Genomic DNA, 23,421 nt, shown 5'->3' on the forward strand with positions numbered 1-23,421 from the left:
ATATACCTTTAACATGGCACAGTCAAAAGTCTCAAGTTTCAGTATAAAAAATAATGATTGATAACATTTGCTGGCAAAATTCTGCGAAGGCACTTCATTGATTAATGATCTGAGTATGTCCCGTCCTCCAAAACACATCTGGGAGGGTGAGAACATACATCTGTATTCTCTAGTTATCATGCGGATTTTGTTTTGTTGGGGACAGGGCAGGGTCTGAGCAAGAAAAGGACTGACTCATTAGAACCGGGTGGAAATCGGGGAAAGGATATATTTCTTTTTTTTTCTTTTCCTTTTGAAAAAAAAAGCGCTAAACCTTTTAAATTTTATTATATATTATTATTATTATTATTATTATTATTCTTTCCGTTAGAACCTATAGGTTGTCTTCTCCAGGACTTCGAGGTAATCCGGCTTGGTTTGGAGTTTGGCCCTTAACTCGAGGTATTCGCTTTTTTGGGTTTGGGGGTCTGTGAAGCCCTTTCCAGCCGAGAACAGAAGGGTTTCTTTGAGTCTGGCGTCCTGCTGTAAGTCTGGATATTGCATGCCAGGAGGGTGCACGTGCAGCTCCTTTAACTTGGGCACTGTGCCATAAAGACAGTCCACGAAGCCCACTGTACAAGGGGTCGGCTGGGGTCTCTCTCGATCAAGCAGAATGCTGCCAGGACCACAGCCTCCCCCTGGGGGAAAAAGCACCACCCCTCCATTCTTTTCGTGGTGCCGGAACCCAGCCAAGTCCCCCCCAGTGCCTCCCACAACCCCCACCACCCCACTTCCGGCTGGGTGGTGAGGGTGGGGGTGGGGGTGAGGGTGATTCATGGTCACTATGGTGTTGAGTTGGGAGCTGGACACTGCCAGGGTCCACTCCTTCTCCTTCTCCAGCAAGGTCCGGTAGTTACTGTTATTCTCCTTGGCTGTCTCAGGGAATTGTTCCCCGCCCAGAAGCTCGCCCATTCCTGGGGACTGTGTCCCTGGACCCCCCCTTTCGGGACCCCCAGCCTCCGGGCCTGCCACCACCGTGGAGGCCTCCTCTTCTTCCCGGGGCTTGTAAATGGGGTTGTTACACATTTGGGTCACTGGGTGGGGAATGTAGTCGTAGACGTGACCCACGGGGGGCGCTTTTTCCGGGGAGGGGTGGCTGGGTCGCCCCCCACCCCCGCCACCCCCTCCACTGCCTCCACCCCCTCCGCCATCCTCAAAAAGGCGATGGCACTGCATCTGTATCCCGGTCAGGTCCACCCCCTCCTGGCGTTTGCGGAATGGCAGCTTCTTCCGACGCCTCCTCAACACGAAGGCAAAAAGCCCCGCAGCGATGAAGACGGCTGAGAAGAAGAGGACGAGCAGGCTGAGAATCAGCACAGAGAGGGGCACGGCGCCACCCGGGGGGGCGAGCTCATAGGGCGAGGCGCCGGTGGGGCCTTCGGCAGGGTGGACCTCGCCAGGCCCAGCGGGAGAGGCCCCCGCGGGCGCCAGGTGCACCATCTCGGGGCACAACACTTCCAGCTCCACGGTGCGCACGTCCCGGTGCGTGAGGTTCTCCGGGCTCCCGCAGAGCACATCTCCTACCACGCTCACCGAACTGATGGTCTCGATCCACTGTTTGAGGGGCACCAGGTCGCAGGTGCAGTCCCAGGGGTTCTCGTTGAGATCGATCTGCACGATGGCGTTCAGGTGCTCCAGGACGCCGGCCACTGGAAGGTAGAGGAAGTAATTCTTGCGCAGGTTCAGGCGGGCCAAGGAGGTGCCAGCGAAGGCGTCGGTGGGCAGCGTCCTCAGCAGGTTATTGTTGAGAAAGAGCAGTTTCAGGTTGGGCATGAGGCTGAAGGCTGCCGGCTGGATCTCGCGGATGACGTTGAACTCGAAGTACAGATAGTGCAAGCTCTGGAGGCCTCGGAACATGCCGGGAGTTAGCCGCTCGATGTCATTTCCATTGAGGAAGAGACTCTTCAGGTTGGGCAGGTTGATGAAGGCCCCATCCTGGACGTAAGATATCCGATTGTTACCCAGGTGCAAGAGATCCAAAGATGAGAAATTCCAAAAATCTGAGCGGTAGATCTTCTGAATCAGATTACTGCTCAGGTATAGTTTCTTGGCATTCAGCGGCCTTGGAAGAAGTTCCGAGATGTTATTGAACCCCCGCTCTTTGCAGTTTACTGTCAAGCCCAGATCGTTAATATGCAAGCTGCAGATACACCCGGTAGGGCAGATGATGGGAATTGGGGGTCTGGTCTGATAAGCAGCAATAGGGGGTTGGTTTGGCCCAGGGTACAGGCCTCTGGATGTTGGGGGTGGTTTAGGTGTCCGGGGCTGCTTGGTGGGTTTCGGCTGTTTGTTGGAAGCCTTGTATTCCACAGAAGATGCAGTGAAATGGACAGAGGACAACATGGAGGAGGGTTTAGTAGGCCATGCATTCTCCTTGCTGGATGACAACTGGGGAATCCCCAAACTGGCCTCCACCTCGGAATCAGACAGCAGGGGGCAGAGTTCAGTCTTCTTGATTTCCCTCAAGTCCTTACCATGAAAGTGGAAAGGGGTCTCACATGTAATATCTCCAACCAGGGCTGTATACGGTATTCGTTCAAGCCAGCTCTTTAACTGGACAATTTCACAGGTACAATTCCAGGGATTTTCCTCTAGCTGGATCTCCATCAAGCTCCTACCAATATGGTCCAGCATTCCTCGATAAGAAAGGACCTTTAACCTATTTCCCCTAAGGTCCAAATGAGTCAAAGAGACAGCCTTAAATAAATTGGTAGGAAGCATGGGGATGAGGTTGTCATTCAGGATTAGAACCCTCAATTTGCTCAGGTTCCGAAAGGCCCCACTCTCAATCCGTTTAATGACATTGTAATCTGCCTGCAGATATTCTAGACTTTCCAAACCCAGGAAAGTGTCATTTCTGAAGATGTCCAGTTTATTCTCATGTAGATACAGCCTCTTTAAAACCTTGAGGCCATTGAAGGCCCCTGTCTGGATGTCCTGCAAAGCATTGTTCCCAAGGTTAATAGACACAGCATTATTTAAATGAACAAAACTGTTTGTGTACAATTTCCTCATGGAATTCCTCTGCAGGTAGAGTTTAAAAGGTCGGGACCAGAACTCAGTAATTTGACTAATATTTGTAAATCCTTTACTGTCACAATGGATATGGAAAATACTTTCTTTCACTTCACAGTAACATGGATCAAAGCATGGTTCATCTATTTCCTCTGAGTCCTCTATCAGGGGAATGGGTGTAGTCCATCCTAGGGCAATTGTGCTTAAAAGAATTATCCACAGCATCCTTCCTTTCTGGAGATATTCAGCCATGGGAGGTTTCATCACTCAGTGTTGATCAAACTGCAAGAGAAATGTAGAGGGTTTTTTTTTTTTAGCATTTAGTCATAATGCACTATTTTAAAATAAACTCCTCCTACATGTGGGGCTTTTTATGAGCCTTATGGAAAGTTCAGCCACTGTTAAGCCAACGTTCAAAACAAACCTAAGCTAGGTTCAATATTCCGAGAATGCCCTATATTTTGGATTTGAGAGACACTAAAATGTTTCATCATGAGTTACCCTTTGCCTCAACCTATGTCACACCTAGTAAAATGGCTTTTCACCAAAGCAGCCTTCTTGTGCCCTCTTATAACAAACAGAAATATGAGAGTCAAACAGTTCACTTTGATGCAGAGACAGAATCCATGATATAAAGATGTATTACATATTAGAGAGTTTCTTCCCACCCGTATCTCCCATACCCATCACAGTCCTGCCCTAAGAAGTAGGAAAGATCAGTAGCTGCTGTGAGAAGTCCAAACAAAAACCTGGTGGGAATATAGTTCATTGAAATGTAGGTCTACATGCAAACACATACATACAAACATACATTCATGCATACACACACAACCCCAAAGTTATTACATTAGATGGTGCAATACAATGATCTGAGACCATATCATTCTATTTCTTTTGGCTGGAATGTGCAAGGTGGATTGATATCCCTGAAAGACTTTAGGATTTTCTTGAGAAAACATTACAGCATACTTGATAAAAGATGAAGAGCAGCAACACAAAGACCCCTCCCCACCCAAAAAAAAACCACATGCTATGGAGAGTATGCAGATGTTAATTAAACAAATGCTGTCCACATATTTGCTTGGTTAAAGCCTTTAGGAATAATTAGTCTTTCCAGAACACATGCCCATGGAATTGGTAGGTTCAACGAGAGTGACAGTTAAAGACTACTGAATATGAGAGTATCTGTGCATTGAATAGCTCTAAGACCCCAGTTTTGATTATGGTATCTTGTGATAAGCCAAGGGACCCTGTGAAAAGCTGGGAGAGAGGGGTAAGGTGAGAGGAGAGAAGGAGGGGTCTTTGAGAGATGGGTGGAGAGTAAGAGGAATGAGAAAAACCTTGGAACTTACCTGGGGATAAATGGGGTATCACACTGTATACATTTCAAAAGAAAGCTATTCTCCAATTTAAAAAAAAAAAACTGCAATGCATTTTACTAATACAGAGCTCCTTCCCACATGGTCCTCCTTTCCTTCCCTAGATATCATATAAGTAAAGGAATGTCTACATGAATAAATTATAATAATGCAGTTTATTTGATTGTCCTTCCCAAAGTACTGAATTAGCAATCTGAAATTGATGGCCTTTTTTTCTATCAAGAGAAATAACAAGATGCTTTTTAGCATATCTATCATCACCACACACGGCATAAAGGGGTATTTTATCAATTTGGCTTCTAACTTACACACTGAGAGATGAATTTATAAGGAAAATGGGAAAGAAAAAAAAATTGGGATTTAACTTGCATTAGATAATGCACACAGCTGCAAGGAAAGGTGGGTCCATGAGACAGAGGAGCACACTTCGTGCAAATAACCACTTAAAAACACATTTACAGGAAAATAAAAGAGAAAGAGGAGTCTATTGCAATATCAATCAGTCCTGTCAGTTTTCTTTGCAAAATAATGAAATCTATTTAATATCTTCTGTCTTTACCATCTAAGATCAATTCGTTATTTTCTCTCTACTGAGGTCTCAGAAATTCAAGGGGAAAAACCAAAACACCAGAAGTATTTGACTTACCTATTTTGAAGGAATTTTTTTTTAGCACATCTGAAAAACACACATACACACACACACACACACACACACACACACACAACACAACAACCCTGGAGTTTAAGGATTCTCTCTCTCTCTCTCTCTCTCTCTCTCTCTCTCTCTCTCTCTCTCTCTCTCTCTCTCTTTCTCTCTCTCCTCTCTCCTCTCTTCTCTCTTCTCTCTTCTCTCTCTCTCTTCTTTCTTTTTCTTTCCCTGTCTCCTCTCCTCCAGACAAGGCTGAATCAAAAGGGGGTAAAAAAAAATTGGGGGGAAGAAAAAAAAGGCTCAGACGTGCTGTGAATGCGATGGGCTCTTCAATGGGGCTTCTTTAGGATGCAGAGCTGCCGCTTAGCACACTCAATGGAGGATGAAGAAGGGGGCTACTGCAGGCACCCGGCTCCGCTGTCGCTGCTGCTGCTGCTGCTGCTTTCGCCGGGCACCAGCAGCACATCAAGGGGCGGGGGGGAGGAGGGAGGGAGGAGAGGCTCAATCACAGTGGAGGATCTCGGGCTTCTCTCGCGCGCTTGTTTTTTTTTTGTTTTTTGTTTTTTTGTTTGTTTGTTTTTTTGGATATGTGTTGTTGCCCTGGATCAGGCTTCTCCACGTCATGAAAATGAGCTCCGAAAAAAGGAATAATGAAGGGGGGACGCGCTTAGCATGGGTTTGGGAGCGCGCACTGGGCAGCCCTGACTGCACAGTTTTCTCGTGTGTGTGTGTGTGTGTGTGTGTGTGTGTGTGTGTGTGTGTGTGTGCGCGCGCGCGCGCGCCAGTGTGTCTTAACACGGGGGTGGAGGTGGGGTGGTTGGTTGGGAAAGCGGACCTGGCTAAGCAAACCAATAAAGGGAAAGTAGCAGCCGCCGAGGATAATTTCAATCGAGTGGAACAGGGGGAGGGGAGGTCAATGTCAGGGTTGGAGAAAGACGCTTGGCCTTGAACTCTCCAGCAAGGAAATCAGCGCCAGACTGGTTGACTCCCAAGTCCAGCTAAGCTCCGTTGATTCAGACGGTTTGGAAAGTAAGACTGCATGCCTACCCCTAGACCTCCCTGATACCCCGGCCTGACAGTTCCCTTTCCGAGTACTGACCGACAAGGGAGCTGCGTGCCCGCGGCCAGGAAGTCCCTCCGGAATGTACCCGGGTGCCCTGGAACCCTGGCCCAGCCCGTCCTCTGCGGGGCCTGCTGGGGGCCAGCAGCAGCCGGCATTCGCCTTCAATCCCTTTGCACCAGGAGTCCTTTTATTGGTGCCGCAGCTGAAGCCTTCTTCTTCCTCCCCGGGAATCGACAGCCTCGTGGTGGCTTGCTGCTTTCAAAGGGAGGGAGGCAAAGCAAATCACTGAGAAGAGACCCGGATCACTCCGGCAACAGCAGGGCATTTCGCATTCTTCCACCGGGAAAAGCGCGAGGCAGGGAGGAGGACCTTAACCCTTTTGCTTCTGATGCCAGAACCTTTCCTCCCACTCCTCTAAAGGGAGAGAGAGGTGGGGAGAGTGGGCTCAGTATGCGTGACAGAGGGAGGTATCGGCAGGCTAGGACCAGCAGGCAATTCAGATCTTCCCATCAGTCTCCAAAAGGATTTTTTTTCCTCCTTTTTAAAGCTCCATCCTCACCCCTTTTCACAGGAAAGCCCGCAAAAAGGTAGTGAGTGCAGCTTTGTTGAGAAATCAGGAAAGGTGGGAAAAGTGGTGGGCACAAAAGGAGACTGCTTAGAGGAGATCCCCAGCTGGCCGTCTTCCTCTGGGTTCGTGTGGTCAGAGATCCACTTGGGGGAGACCTTGTGGCCCCAGCATTGGGCTCCTTCTCCTTTTCCCCAGGACTGAAAGTTAGCAGAGGGATTTTCCATCAAGTGTCGCAAGGAAATTGTCAAGAAAAACACACCCCTTGATTGTCCATTTTGAAACTTACGAGCTTCAAACACCTAGGTACCCCAGATAAACAATGCACTCCTTCCAGCCATTCAATTCCTCAGTGCACGAGAACAGGCGTTAAAAATGCATGCACATTCCCATCCCAGGTCCCAGGAGCGACGATGGGAAACTGCAGTCAATTAAGCAATGTAGACGCTGCTAAAGATCGTCTCACATTCTATGCCATAAGTGGGTTCGATTTTCCCTCTTATACGCTAGACCCACCCCAGTTCCTTCGTATTCAAGGTAAACCACCCTGGCATCCTGCACCTATGCATGCACACGCATACATACACACAGACACAGACACACACACCACTGAGTTCCCCATCTCGCCTATGAACAATCCAATTGCCTTCTCTCCCTCAGCTCCCCTACCCCCACCACTCTCCTCTTTCCACCCTCTGCCTCCCACCACCACGCAGTGCCTGGAGAATATTTCCAGGATCTCATTAGAACTCAGGATCTATTGGAGGAGCAAGGGGTAACTGAAATTTCGTCCTTTGCTACAACGCAGTGATTGTCAATGACCCTCCCTGGAATTGGAAATTGTTTTCTCTTGAACTACACTCCTTAAAGCTCGTGGACCCCAGCTAAACAGTTAACTCTGTTTCTACCTTTTTCTCCCTCTCCCCATCCATGGTTTCAAGGTTGCTTCCTTGGTGAGGGTCTTAAAAGTTAGAGGGACCCCAAGCAGTCCCCATGCATCAGATCTGTGCACTAGAACACTAGGCAGCATTTGCTTATCAAAGAGCAGGACAAGGAGTCCTTTCTCCCCAACTCTAGCAGGCTCTAGGGAAGCTGTTAAATAGCATCACCCCTACTCTTTAATTCCAAGAAATCTTTCCGGAATTGAGTGAATGTGCCACTATGGAAGCTGAAAGAGTTGTCCCTCCGAAAATAAATATCAGAATAATTTAAACGCTGCATCATGCATTTTTCCGAAGTCTCTTACAAACCCCTCCCTAATCCTCTGACATCCAGGCAAAATGAATTGGTGTTCAGAATGGTGAAAAAGTATTAAAAGCTAAAACCGGTTTTTTTTTTTTTAATTCTAAGAGCAACATATACAGGCCGATGGAGGTGGGGGGAGGGAAGGGAAGCCTCAGATCTTTCACCTGGCCTATTTATTGCTGTTGCTTATCAACTGCTCTAATTAACAAGGGTTCGACACACATTCATCAGTCTCCTGTTCCCTTTCATTCTCCAACTAGACATTCAGTTCAACATTCAAGCACAACATTCAAGAATAAAAAAAAATAAAATGCAAGAATCGTTTAAAAATGGACAGCATATCCATGCCTACACAAATATAGGAGGCATACCCGCACTAAAATACATTGAGGTTAAGTTATTGATTTCAATTAAGCAAAGTAAAAAAAGAGCTCAGTCAATACCTATCCATGTTGAGGACTAAAGCACTCCCCGCGTTTGCTCTGAGTGGCTTGGCTAGGAGAGCAGCAAACTCCTTAAGATGAATTGTATCCATAACGCCATCGCCTTGCTTTCTCTCTCTCCTTTCCCCAGCCAGCAACTTTCAGAGATGCCACCAAACCACACTTGTAATCCTTTTAAGTGTTTCCACTTTTGAGTCCTGAAGATAAGGTGAAAGGAGAAATAGTCGCTGCATACCTTTTGAGGGTGGGGGGAGCGCCAAACACAGCTACTCCAGAGACCCCAGTGCTTGGGACCTCGGGGCCTCGGCTTTGGAGGTCCTCGATCGCTATCAGCCGGAAGTTCCTAAGGACAGTATCAGTTTAATTTTCGAGCGAGGTCCTCTCAGACAGATAAGGGCATGAAGTGTACGATCCCTGGGAGCCCAACGCGATCTGGATCCTGCTGCATTCCTTGCATTCTTTCTTCTCCTCGCCCCTCACCCCTCTTCTGGAAAGGATGTCACTCACAGGGTGATCCTTGCCTGGTGCCTCCTTCAGTTCGGTTGAAGGTGGGATAGCTTCTTTCGCTCTCAGGGCGTCTTTTACCCTGCTCCCTCGGGGTGGGTGGATGGTGTAAAGAGTGAAGGGGAGGTGGGTGGTGGGCGGGAAGGAGAGGAGGCGGGCGGGGTTGAGGGTGGACCAGATCCAACTATTTATGCCAGCCTTAACCAGACGGGGAAGAGGCATAGAAAAGGGAAGGGATGGGGGGAGGGCTTGAAAAAAAAATGGCCATATGGTTAGATCCGCGCCATTGGGTTCCAGGATTTAGAGCAAATGCAAGCGGAACCCTGGTCCAGAAGGGGAGCCCTCTGCCAGTGGGAACCTGCTGCCCTGCCCCCTTCCTGGTAGAGCTCCTGGGGACCGGAGAAGGGCAAAGCTGGAGAGTACTGGTGGAGGGGCACAGCCTATAACGGCGGTGGCCGGGTCTTTTGGCAGCTGCTGTGCCCAGAGCGCCACTTTCACTGGCCCGGAAATAACGAAAATCGGGAGGTACTTACCGGCCTCTGCGCCGTGACTATTCAGCAGAAGATCGGGGCATCCAGGGCCACGCTGAACTGGATACGAGGAATCCCAATCCATCAATAGCCTGCCCACCCTCTCCCCTCCTAAACTGGGGAATGAAACATCCACAGCCCTGAGCCGCCCCCTTGATCATCCCAGCACCCGGAGCTTGGGCCAGAATGCCCCCCAGCCTCGGGATCTCCCCCGCCAGCTAGGAAAAGATGCCGCCACTGCTGCTGCCTCTATTGCTGCTGCTGCGGCTGCAGTCCGCTCACACATCGCAGCCAGATCCCCTGGTGAGGGAGGAAGTGGGCTTGGGGCTCTGGCTGGCGCGCTCTGTTCAGATTCTTTCTCTCTCTCTCTCTCTCTCTCTCTCTCTCTCTCTCTCTCTCTCTCTCTCTCTCTCTCTCTCTCTCTCTCCCCCTCCTTCTTTCTCCCTCTCTCCCTCTTTCCTTTCTCCCTCTCTCCCTCCCTCCTCAAAGCGCAACTCAATTTCAAAAACAGACAGGGCTTTCCGCATGATTGGGAACCCCTAAGAGACGCATTTTTTAACTTTGTTTTATTTGCAATGGTGATAGAGAGCGTCTGTTTGGAAAATTACAGCCCCAGCGTGCCCAGGATTCCTCGGCTCAGCACAGAAGGGAGGACGGTGGGTGCCCTCCCCCTCCTCACCCTCCCGCCCCAGCCTCCCATCCAGGACCTCTCTAAGTGACGTGAAACCTGTCTCCCACCTTCGAGACACAGAAGAGACAGCTTGGAAAACGCACACATTTCCTCTTCATCTATTTACACTTGGCTAAGAGAAGGGAGTAAACTGAAGGGGTGTGTGTGTGTGTGTGTGTGTGTGTGTGTGTGTTGGTGCGTGAGGGCGGACGCTTGTGACTGTGTCTGTAGGGGGCGACGAGGAAAGGAGATGTGTGCCAGGATGGTGACAAAGTAATGAAATGGGGCAGTCGTGTTAATAAGTATAGCATCTTTGGGTAAAGTCTCATTCCAGCATCCCATCCTCATTGGAGAAGACCGTCGCCTTTCTCTGCAGTCACACGAATGTAGTCCTTTCAAGGCTCTGTCCAATCTGCAGTGTAAACCAACGTTTCCTTTTTTTTTTTTTAACAGCTCATTTTCACAGGGATAATATTGAGGGAAAGGAAAGAAGTCTTCCACTAAACTCTCCAACTGAATAGGAAAAAAGTAGTCCCGGTAACAGTCTCTCTATCTAGAGCCATTCCATCGCCAAGAGCATGCAATAAATTGTACCAGACATGGGGGAGTTTTGAGTGGCTATTATAATTGTAGATGGGAAAGGAACACGACCTTATTTTTTAAAAAGCTTTTAAAAGAACTCTCCCTTGCCTCTTGAAAAAAAGAAAAAAGACAGGGCTGGACTTTTAATCTATATTTGGAAACCTTTGACAGACTTGCGGAGAGACATTGCTTCCGTCTCTGGCTTGATGTAATGCACAGCATCCTAATGCTATGAGCAAGAGATACAAAGGATCACCATTGTTGGGTTGTAACATGCAAGATTCTGGAAAGTTACAACAGGTTCAGTGTGCATACTGCTTTTCTTTGAATAAGGAGAGTTGGAGACCAGGGGTTACAAAGATATCCGGGGCCCTCTGAAGGGTCCCCCCCTTTTTTTTTGTTGGAGGTGCTAAATTCAACACGAGACTGCTGGCTCTCTATCAGTATGCACATTTTCTGTTAGCCTGGAAACTTAAAATGGCTAACTTAGGCTCTTAGAATCTGAGATGCAGAGCTGCAAGGGACGTTAGGGGCCATCTAGTTGGACCCCTTCCTTTTACAGAGGAAGAAACTGAGTCCTATATCCCCCCAAATGATTTTTATGGCTTTAAAGATTCTTCAGACTATCAATAAATATTACAGTGACCTAGAAACTGGTGAAAGAAGAATTATTAGGCAGACAGCTTTTTTTTTTTAATACAGTATTTCAGTCCTGACATGAACCATAAACCTCTCCTTTTTCTAGGCTCAAGGAATCTTCAGATGTTATTTACACAGGATAATAAGGCAAATGGAAGGAACATTTGCCTTGGTTTCAACGACAAAGGCTTGGAGCCAGATCTCTCAGCACAGGGGAAAGGTTGTATCACTCTAACATTTCAAGCAGATTTTTGCAGAAAGGAAACTACAGAGGAGGAGTGGTGGGGAGATGAATCACTTAGACCCTTTCCTAGCCCCTTGCAGGTGGTTGTACAATTTGAAGCAAAGCACTCTTGGGTACACCATGTTATATGTAGGCAGCTGTGAAAAAAAAAAAAACACATATCCACATGCCCTGTGGGCCCAAAAAAAATATTAGGTTTGGACCTAAAAGAAATCAGAGTGAGACTCAAGCTCTTTGATCTATTCTCTTGAGAATTTCCCCCCCTCTTTTGGTGTTTCTCTTTTTTGGTGTCCTCTAAGAACAAGAAAAGATTTGGTCAGGAAAGTCACTCTGCCTCATCTGTGGGCAGATGCTTGCACAGTCTGGTAGCCACTAGGGAACAAGACACAGGGTAGCATGTTAATAATAGCTGACCTTTGGCGAGCACTTTCAAGTTTGCCAAGGCTTTGCCTACATAATCTCATCTTTCTTGAAACAGTTCTGGGAGGCAGGTGCTATTATTATCATTATTTCACAGACAAGGATATTCAAACTAAAGAAATCAGTTGACTTGTCCAGGAACTCCCATTTAGCAAGTATACATAGCAGGATTTAAACCCAGGTCTTCCTGAAGTCAGGTCTTGGATGTTAGTCATTAGTCAAGCTGCCTCCTAGCTTGACGAGAAGGGGATGTCCTTAAATGTGGCTATAACCAATGGAACTATTTCAGACCAAATAGAGTTTTGATGACCCTAATCATAGTGAACAATGAAAGAATATAAACATACAAATTCATTATCTATATAAATTATAGGTATGGTTATGTTTACAATACAGAACTTTAAAAAAGAAAATAAAAGTGCTTCCTGAATTTGTATTTATACAATTTTATCCTGTTTCACTTCATTCATTTGGGTACTACCATGTGTAAGACACCATACTATGTTGGGCACTGGGGAAGATTAAGATGGAATAATTTAAAAGAGAGGCTCTGAATATGCAATGAATTTTTTACTACTTGGAGAGTTTTTGTTTTTATTTTTCCAGAGAAGAAGCATTTTATGTTTAAAACATGTCATTAAATACATTTATGCTTCCTTAGTGATGACCATCTTGTGTAACACAGGCCCAGAGTATAGGATTGGTAGGGGGCCGGGGGGGGGAGTGATAAATGTGTATACCACTATCTTCTTAAAGTACAGTTCTGCCCAAGTCACCCTCACCACCATTCGAGAAACTCCACTGACTCCCTATTACCTCCAGGATCAAATCTAAAATCTTCTGTTTGGCTTTCAAACACGTTTCTAATCTGGTTCCTTTTCTGCCTTCCAATCTTCTTGCACCTTCCTTCCATTCATGGACTCTATGAACCAGGGACCCTGGCCCCCAGGTTCTTTCTCCTTCTGTCTCAGAATGTCTTCCTTGGCTGGCTCCCATGCCTGGAATGCTCTCCCTTCTCAGCTCCATACTCAAGCTTCTCTGGATTCCTTCAAGTCACAGCTGAAGTCCCATCTTCTGTAAGAAACCTTCCTCATTCTCCTTAATCTTAGCGTCTTTCCTTTAAGACTACTTCCAATTTATCTTGTAAAAATATAATCAGTACATAGATTTTTGCATATTGTCGCACCCATTATATTGTGAAGTCCTTGAGAAGAAAGTCTTTCCCCCCTTTCTTTGTATCCCCAGTGCTTTGTATATAGGCACTTGATAAATTCTACTTGAGTGATCAGAGCTATTAGGTGGCACAGTGGATAGAGTGCCTGCCTGCAAATCAGGAAAACTCATTTTACTGAGTTCAAATCTGGCTTTAGACACTTAATATCCATGTGATCCTGGGCAAGTCACTTAACCTTGTTTACCTCAGTTTCCTCATCTGCCAAATGAGCTGGAGGAGAAAATGGTAAACCACTTCAATATCTTTGCCAAGAAACCCCCAGATGGGGTCACAAAGAGTCTGAAATAACTCAGCAACTTGACTGACATCACACCAAACTCTAAGTCCAAGCGAACTGCATAAGGTCCTAATGTGGAGACCTGATTTATGTAATGTAACTTTTTAAAAATTCTTTTTGTTCATGTAAGATATTTCCCAAAACTTTTAAGTTGATGATTAAGCTTTAATTTAAAACATCTCTGGCTGCTTACATATCCACAGATCCTAGCCTCTGCCTGCTTCGATGATAGGCTATTCCACTAGGTTCAAGGCAACCATTCCAGCTATCCACAGCTCCAGAGGAGCCACCTTGCTTGTCCAGGCCTGCTTGCTGCCTCAATAGCCATTCCATCTAACTTGAGGCATCCACTTATGTTTCGTATACTACAAATGAGTGTGTGTATATATGTGTGCATGTATGTATGTGTGCATGTATGCATACATATGTGCATGTATATGTGCACATTTGCACACATATATGCATACAATATATACACATACATATATGTGTATACACACATATACATACATATAGTTCTTTTTCTGCTTTCCTTGAATTCTTTGTGGCATAAGCCTAATAAAGCCTAATAAAGAGTATGCACAATTTAGAAGCTTATTGAGTATAGTTCCAAATTATTTTCCAGAATGACATGACAAATTCATAGCTAAACCAATAGTTCATCAATAAGTCTTTCACCATAGCCTTTCCAACTTTTACAACATTGGCAACATTGTTGCCAGTCTAATGTGCATGATTTCTTTAAATTACTCAAATCTTTATTTTTAAATTTTGTATTTCCCTAATTATTAGTAATTTTGAGTATTTTTCACATTTTTATTGATAATGGATTTTTTTTCTTTGAAAACTGCTTGCTTATATCATTTTACAATCTATCTATTGGGTAATGGCTCTTAGGAATACATGACTTCTTTCAGTGTCTCTCTCTTTTATCTAAATTTCCTTTCAATACTCCTGTGCCATTAAACAACCAGTGTTTAGTGATTTCTTTTATGTGTAACTCTGCCTCTTGAGTATTTAAATCGATTTTCTTTTCTCATATGGGCACCTGAAGGTAAATGGATTATTCCAGGTGGATTTTTCAGAAGAATAAGTCTATATATTCTACTAAACATTCTTTACAACTGAGCCAAGGCTTAACTCACTTCTTTTTTCTCTTGCTTAGTTTTCAGGCATGAGAGTGAGTGTGTGTGTGTGTGTGTGTGTGTGTGTGTGTGTGTGTGTGTGCATGAGCACATTTGGGAGTCTATGAACTTGGTTGTTTTTCTTGTTTTGATAACTGTATCTTGCAAAAATATTGCATTTTAATATAATTGGTTGCTTTTAATCATATGTGTTTTGTACATTTAAGAACATGATTCTGAGAAGAGGTCCATAGGTTTCACCAGAATGCCAAAATTCCACTACACACAAAAAAAGTTAAGAACTTAAGAATTAGATTAATTAATTCTACCTCTGACCTGCATTTCTCTATATCTTTTATTAGTTTCACATTGTCAGTTATAAAGTTGGTTTGATATGGGGGATGTTGAAGTTTTTTGCCTCCTTCCCTGAGCATCTATTTTCCCTGGTCCCCTAAACTGTTAGTTTCAGTTCTTGGAAAGACACTTGGATTCGTCTGACTTCTAGCTCAGCTGCTTACTACCTGTTTGACACTATTCAAGTCACTTTACCTTAATGGATCTCACTCAGTTTCTCATCATAAAATGAGAGGCTTGGATTAGATAATATCTATGGTTCCAATTTAATTTATTATTATTATTTTTTTATGTAAGGCAATTGGGGCTAAGTGACTTGCACAGTCACACAGGTAGTGAGTGTTATGTGTCCGAGGCTGGATTTGAATTCAGGTCCTCCTGACTTCAGGACCAGTACTCTATGCACTGTACCATATCTCTGCCCCTCCAATTTAATTTAAATTTAAAATTTTAAATTCTATGGTTCTTCCTTCCTGCTATCTTAGACAGTAAGGCTTTAATGAGCAAGGGGACACACTTTTCTGAGATGCTCTTCACAATATTTACCATAGTGCTATGGTAATGTATCTCCTTGTAGGAGCCCAGCAGAGTGGTTTCCCTGCAGCAACGGCCCAATAAATGTTTGTTGAGTGAACAAATACATGGTAAGCACTTCAAGACTTCGTTGTCCTAGAAGGTAAAAGCTGGAAAGATGGTGATACTATGCTAGAAAGTTCCAGGAAGTCTCTGAACTTTTATTCTATTATTTCCTTGTTCCATCCCAGGGCAGTGTACTGAATCCACAAAACAGAAATGTTATTAAACACCACTGTTAATTGTGAACCTCTCTGAGATCTCAGATGAGGTTATTTGCATCAATCTGTCAACAAGCAATCAATTGCAGTCATTATATTTCAAAAGATCAGTGACTCCACAAGCCAAACAATACTACCATTCCATTTGATGGTTCACAGTTATTCTGAAACCCCATTAATTTGCAGGACATACCCTCAGACTTACAAAATGATGCCATTAAGGGCTGACATTTCCCAACCAAATGCCACCTGCTCTCTCTATATATTAAAACAGAACAGCACAAAACCAAACAAAACAAACCCATTTTCCTTTGCATTTGAGCATGCTTAATGCATTTCTCTTGGGACAGCCATCTGTGGTGTCTTAAATACAGAAAATGCAACAATTCAGGGGAAATATTAATGAAATACATGCTTGTAATGTTTTAATCATGCCAAAAATTCTTGAAATACTGATTTGAACTTGAAGCTATTAAGAGTTTTCATTTCCTAAAGAGGTACCCATACAGCATAGAACGAAGCTTTGGGTCAAATCAGACTGCAGAAAAGGACAGACCATGTAGTTGATATTTTGCTTTGGATGTAACAGCAAGACAAGTGCTTTGTAAAACCTCTACGTGCTATATCAGTTTCAGGCACTAATATCAATTTATGGAATGAATGAATGAATAAATGAATAGACCATAACACAAGATTCTCTAACTCAAAAGTCAAATATTAAAGTTTTATTTTATAAGACAGCTCAATTAAATTCAACAAACGTTTTGTGAAGTGTTAATGATGTACGCTGAGGTCTTGAAGAAGTTAAATGACTTGGTCATGAGCACAAAGCCTGCAAGTGACAGAAAAGATGTGAATACAGGATTTTGGGACAAGACAAAAAGGAATAGTTGCAGTCCTCAAGCTGCTTCTATTCTACGGGGGGAGACATAGCATGTAGGCAGATACAGTGCAAAGTAGAGGCAAAGTAATAGACAGTAATTACAGGAGGGAGAGATAAGTAACGGGTGGAGCCATTAGGAATGGGTTCATAATGGAAGTGGTCCCCCAATCTGGGAATGTGGAGATTTTACAGGGCAGGAGTGAAGTGAAAGGAGAAAACCTCATTTATCATGTTATATACAGAATATGCAAACATAATAATAACAATAATCCAAATGCCAGATCATTATACAGTAAAATACATGCTGTGGTAAATAATACTTCAAATGCTGTATTCAGTCAACCGACTGATTAAGCATCCATTTCGAGTATACACATTTTCAGGTTGAAGAGAAACTCACTTGGTTTGCAGGGTCAGTTTGCTAGCCTTGGAATCACAAAGTCCTGGATTCAAATCTGGTTTCTGTCACTTGCAAGCTTTGTGCACATTACCAGATCAATTAATTTCTCCAAGTCTCAGTTTCTTTATCTATAAAATAGGAATCAACAATATCTTTAGTACCTTTTCCCCACAAGCATCCCTACAATTTTAATATACTATATAAATACTAGGCATTAAAATATTAACAAGTACATAAAATGCTTCCTATGTGTCAGTCACACATCTGCCAGAAACTACATGCCCTCAGTACTTAACTCAGTGTACTACATAAACCTGGCATACTCCTGCTAAAGTAAGGATGTCAATGCTTGAGACCTGAAGGACGTGTCTCACGTGCTGTTCTGTTGTAGTTAAGGAAGTTAAAATCTTTTCTTCGTTTAATTCTTTTTTTAAAGAAAGCTGCAAGAAATCTAAATAGATAAGGGGATTGAGACTCCCTGTGTATCTTTCCTCAAGATTAACCATGAATCAGAAATAGATTTAAGAAGGATCGCACAGATCTTCTGTCCAAGGGAGATCTTAAATTAAAGCCCAAAAACAGATTACTTAGGGTCTGAGAATTTCGAAGGGGAAAAAAAAATCCATCTATACTTTTTTAAATATGTGATTTCTTTCGCATTCCTGTGTGTTTTATTTTATTCATTGAAAAATCTGATTCTGAGAAGGGGTTTTAGGCTTCACCACTCTGCCAAAAGGGACTACAGGGTTCACTACATTGCAAAAGAACATGCGCACACACACACACACACACAACACACACACACACACCACACACACACACACACACACCGGTTAAGAACCTATGGTCTAGTTTAGCAACATCATTTTCCAGACTAGGAGAATAAAGCTCAATAATGTTAAGTGATTTGTCCAAGGTCACACAGGTACTAAATGACATAGGCATTATTTGAACCCAGGTCCTCTGACTGCAAAGCTTTCCACTATGTGTCACACTGCTGCCTGTTCACTTACCCATCTGTGTGCATCCCAATTTTTTTTTTTTCTCCAGGATATGCAAGGCATTGCAGAGGCATCCGAAACAATAGTGCAGTGCATCCTCAGGCTGCTGGTATGAGGGGGAGCCAGGCAGTACAGGGAAAAGAGAGGGTGCTGACTCTGGTGGTCCTGGGGAGCCAGTCCAGAGCCTTGGTCTACTCCTGGACCGAACCGCCACCCCCACCCCTCTCTTTCCCAGATTTTTTGCAGCGTTCCCAGGACGCCTCCAGGTGGCGCGCTGCTGTCCCGTCCTTCCAGCCCGGGTCTCAGTCACTATTTGAGTGATGGGGAGGGCGAGCTTCTCTAGAGATGGAACCTGGAGCGGTCAAAGCATCCTGGGCAGCGGGGTGGAGGCGGGGAGCAGTGCAGGGGTTGGGACGCCTCCCAGGACACCTGGTGCTTCCAGGGATGGAGGAGCTGGATCGGGCAGCGCTGGGATCAGGGATTCCTTGGGAGCATTCAAAGCAGCGTGGATCTGGTCCAGTCCCTCGATCTCATAGGAGCGGAAAGGAGGAAGGACCTCGTGGATGGAGCGGAGCCGGGTAGGGAGGGGCGGCACGGGTCAGTCCTGCCGCTGGGGGCAGCGGGGTCTCGGTTGCGTCTGATGGTGCCTTAGATGTGTCGACGAGGCACTGGGAGCCAGCTCTCCATTTATTTTTAGGAACAGTCCTTTATTGATTTTTTAAAATTTGGTACAATGAAGGCAATAAAAATGCCCCTCTCCCCCCTCAAAAAGAAAAACAACTACAACCAAAAACAATCTCCATGTGAAAACACAAGAGTTTCCTCGTGCTGCTGCTGAGATTGTAAGATACTTTGCAAACAGTATAGAGCTATGCAAGTATCAGTCCTTGAAATTCGGTGCTGATCTGGGTTGGTAGAAGGGAATTCCTCCATGGCAGTGAAATCATAGAATCGGCTGCCCAAACAATATTTAGTAGTAGTTTACAAAGCAGGGGCTCTTAACATGTTTGCATCCTGGACTCTTGGGCAATTTGATGAAGCCTGTTCCCCCTCCCCCATCATACTTTTAAATGCATAATATAAAATGCGTAGAATTACGAAATATATTAAAATGCAATCATTACAATATTTAATTTTGATTACATTTTTATGTAAGTTACTAAACCCCGAAGTTGAGTGCTTTGATATAAAGGGGGGGGGCAGTGTGGTATAGTGGGGAAAGTGCTGCCTCTTGTTTTAAAGATTCTGATTTAAATTCTAGCTCTGCTCTTTATCTAGATGTATGACTCTTGCGCAAACCACTTCTTGAAATTGTTTCCTCATCTGGAAAATAAGGGGAAGGACTAGATTCCTAGAACTCTCAGGTTCCTATCAGCTTTTAGACTTTTGATACTGTTTATTTGGGGAATAGACTTGTGATTTCACCAGTTTAGAGAACTCACCCATTTGGATTTAGAATTATAATTTATCATTTTGGAGAGCTGCCTGGGGCACTGAGAAGTTTCAAGTAATTTGTTCATGATCACATAGGTTTTTCTGTACTAATGTCAGAAAATCAACTCAAATCTCTCTGTCTCTAAGGCTGTCCTTTCCACTATCCATAGCACACTCTTCCTTATTAACAACAAAACAAATTCATCTTTGGTTTTTCAGTTAGCTAGAAGTGTAATGAAATTATTTTTAACACACTAGGAAACAGGTTGACTCCTCTAGACTGGATTATGAAAAATGATTGTTCGGTCAGTGTGGACACGTGGAAAAAAAGTATGGTTGGCATATTTCTGTACAGAAAAGTGTCTGGGGATAAGTGTCTCCACAGAACTGCTGTATATAGGTGTATGTATACAAAGTGAATCATTGCATTCTTAAAGTATATCCAATAATGCATAGTAGTAAGAGTTAAGCTAAGTGGAGATTTAATGAAAATATTTACTAAAAATTGTAGGTATAAATGTATCCATGCATTCATTCATTACATCCCACATTTCTGTAGACATTATACACGGATTCTGAATGAATGAAATGATTCATTTTCACGTGCACAATACATGTGTGCATAACAAACAGACCACCTACATTTTCAGTATCCTAAACTGCTTTCAGCTTTGTACCAAAATAACGTATGTTTCCACGTTGTGAAATGAGGCACAAAGTCCTTGAGAAGTTGGCCAAACATTAATTTATTTTTTGAAGGGGGGGGGAATGTAGGAAGGAGACAATCCAGATCTATCATTTCATGAATGTAAGCACTTACCAATATGGAAACTCTCTCCAGAAATTCAGGTTAACACTTTGGGCCACAAAATTCCAGTCTGTTAACACAAGTCACTTAGACAGAGTTCTAAGCATGACCAATCAATTTATTAGGAATATTAGTGGTCCCTAACTTAACTCTATTCCACTTACACACACCGATACCCATTAAATCATAATGACCTGAGCAAAAATACTGATTAAATTGAGGAGGGACATCAAAATTATCTTCACATAACACAATTTATAGTCTTAGAAAGTTAGTTGGGGTCACTGAAGAGGGTCCGTAAGTATCTATCTATGGTCATGCAACAACTATCAAGGGTACTTCTTCAGCCAGGTCTTGTTTTCAAGGTTCATGCAGGAAGGATAGTTGCTGTTCTTTATTCTTTGTGACCCCATTTGGAGTTTTCCTGGCAAGGATACTGTAGGGGTTTGCCATTTCCTCTTCCAGTTCATTTTACAGATGAGGAAACTCAGGCAAACAAGATTAAGTGACTTGCCCCAGGGTCACACAGCTAGTAAGTGTTTGAGGCCAAATTTGAACTCAAAATCTTGACTCCAGTCAGGGTATTCTAACCACCGCACCATCTAGTTGCCCTAGATTGAATATATTGAACCAACATACTTATTTTAAACATTCAGTTGATAAAGTACATAGGTCACAGGATGCTATATATTGAGTGCAAGGAAAATTAGTCCTTAACTATGTACTTCAACCCACTCAAATTTTACGGGTGATGAAAATGAGGCAGCGAGGTGGCACAGTGGATAGAGCCCTGGACCTGGAGTCAGGAATACCTGAGTTCAAATCCTTACTAACTGTGTCATCTTAGATAAGTTGTTTAACCTCTGTTTGCCTCGGTTTCCTTATAAATAAAATGGAAATAATAATAAAGTTCTTGTGAGGATCAAATGAAACAATATTTATGAGGCACTTAGTACAGTGACTGGAACAATGTAGGCACTAATAAAAGCTAGCTCTTATTTTTAAGTGAGGCCCAGAGAGGTTAAGGGTCTTACCTAAGATTACACAGATATGTAAGCAGTAGATCTGGCATTCGAAATCAGGCCTCTGGACTCCAAACCCACTGCCTTTTTCTTATTACATCAAACCACCTTGATAGAGGACTATGCTTTTAATGGGCTAAAACCCATGGTGGTCTCTGACTTAATATGACTAGAGTTTGCTGAGCCAGTGATCAGAAAGACAGTTGATGATAAAAGGATGCACAGCCTAGCAGAGTCAGGAGGCCTGCCTTCTCAGTGAAGAGTTAAGCAAGCTAAGCAACAGATTGGAAACTTAGTGCTTGAGTGCTGCTCTGGAGATTATCATTGACTCACTCTGGACTGATGTCAGACAATTTATTTAACCTCCTAAGTGCCTGTTCCCCATCCTGATCCAGAGATTAAACTACTTATATGACCACTTAGTAAATATCAGGCTTCAGATAGTAAGTGATGGAATTCTGACATCTGGCTGTCGGAAGAATTGCACTGGCTGATGGACGGACACACACACACACACACACACACACACACACACACACAGACATGATAGCCCATTTTCCATGCTCTGGATTCTGTGGTTATTGTGTCTGGAAGCAATGAGAATTTGGGCATGGCACAGAGAGAAGTGGGATGAAGGAAAGTTGTCAATCACAGCTGGAATAAGGGGGCAGAGTACATAAAACTTTTCCTTTATAGTTTTTAAAAATAAATTTCAAGTGGTCGAATATTCATTTGTTCTACCTCCACACACTGGAAAGATAGCAACAAAATGTGCACAAGTGAGAGAGAGAGAGAGAGAGAGAGAGAGAGAGAGAGAGAGAGAGAGAGAGAGAGAGAGAGAGAGAGATACTGTATAACCTGGGCATAGTCAAGTAAAACATTTCTACCTTGCACACATTCAAAAATGCATTTCTTATTCTGTATATTATTATATCACCTCTCTGTCACAAGGTGGGTAATGTTCTTCATCAGTCTAGAATTATGGTTGATTAGTTGGTCTGAATTCTTTAAAGTCTTTAAAATTGATCATTTTTATGGTATTAATATTAAAGTACAAATTGTTCTGGTTCTGGTCACATGGCTGCATCAGTTCATACATTGTTTTCCATGTCTCTTCATAACCATCTTTTTTCTCATTTCTTACATCATTACATTTATATGCCAAATTTGTTCAGCTGTTCTCCAAATTATTGGCATCCCTTTAGTTTCGGGGGTGGGGGAGTGTTGGTTTCCACAAAAAGTGATGTTATAAATATTTTTTTACATACGAGACCTTTTCTTTTTCTTTGATCTCTTTGAGACTTAGGCTTAGCGTCAGCATATCTGGGTCAAAGAACATGAACTGTTCAGAAACATTTTGCACATAATTACAAATTGCTTTCCAGAATGGTTGAATGTATTCAGTGCCTCACCAGCAGAACATCAATGTGCCTATTTCCTGAAGTTTTTCCAAAATTTTTCATTTTCTTTTTTGGGTCATCTTTGCAAATTGGATACACATTAGGTAGAACTTAAAAAAATTGTTTTAATTTGCATTTCTTTAATTATTAGTGACTTGAAACATTTTTTTTTGTATGGCTATAGGTAGCATGGGTTTGTTCCTTGGAGAACTGTCATTTTTATCCCTAGACCATTTGTCAATTGGAGCATTGCTATTATCATTTTAAATATGAAGTAGTTCCTTATGTATCTTAGAAATTTGATAGGACATTTGTCAGAATAACTTGCTACAAATATTTTTCCCCGCTTAATTGGTTCTCTTGTAATCTCAACTGTATTAGTTTTGTCTGGGAAAACTTTTAAAAGTTTATAAAATATATTCTCTGATCATATCTATCCCTTGTTTGGTCATGAACACTTCTCATATCTATAGTATGATGGATAATTTCTTCCCTATTTCTCTAATGTGTTTATGATGTGACCTTTTGTATCTAGTTCACATATACATTTGGAGCTTACCTTTGCATAACATATGAGGTGTTAGTCTAAAACTAATTTCTTCCATACTTTACACATACTTAATAATTTTCCAACCCTAACCCAGTGGTTCCAAGCTTTTGTAATCATGGTCAAGTCATTTGAGCTTTCTGAGCCTCCTTTTAC

General features: G+C 43.3%; 1 protein-coding gene across 3 annotated transcripts; it reads right to left on the minus strand.

Moving 5' to 3' along the window:
* Nucleotides 1-329: 329 nt before the first annotated feature.
* On the minus strand, nt 330-9,808 carry SLITRK3 (SLIT and NTRK like family member 3). 3 transcript variants are annotated; one of them, XM_020988814.2, is made up of 2 exons: nt 9,436-9,808; nt 330-3,336 (listed from the first exon to the last, which is right to left on the minus strand). In XM_020988814.2, exon 2 carries the CDS (start codon nt 3,316-3,318, stop codon nt 367-369), a length of 2,952 nt encoding a protein of 983 aa, XP_020844473.1. In that variant the 5' UTR covers nt 3,319-3,336; nt 9,436-9,808; the 3' UTR covers nt 330-366. The 3 variants fall into 3 exon arrangements, with proteins under 3 accessions (XP_020844473.1, XP_020844472.1, XP_020844475.1); XM_020988813.2 differs by lacking the exon at nt 9,436-9,808 and adding an exon at nt 8,399-9,127; XM_020988816.2 differs by lacking the exon at nt 9,436-9,808 and adding an exon at nt 5,080-5,151.
* Between the last annotated feature and the right edge of the window lie 13,613 nt (nt 9,809-23,421).

This window comes from Phascolarctos cinereus, unplaced genomic scaffold, assembly GCF_003287225.1.
Source record: "Phascolarctos cinereus isolate Bilbo 61053 unplaced genomic scaffold, phaCin_HiC Scaffold_7;HRSCAF=346, whole genome shotgun sequence".
Lineage (NCBI taxonomy): Eukaryota > Metazoa > Chordata > Mammalia > Diprotodontia > Phascolarctidae > Phascolarctos > Phascolarctos cinereus.

Excerpts from the sequence above, each read along its gene's own strand:
- SLITRK3 (XM_020988814.2), bottom strand. The coding sequence starts at position 3,318 with ATGAAACCTCCCATGGCTGAATATCTCCAGAAAGGAAGGATGCTGTGG.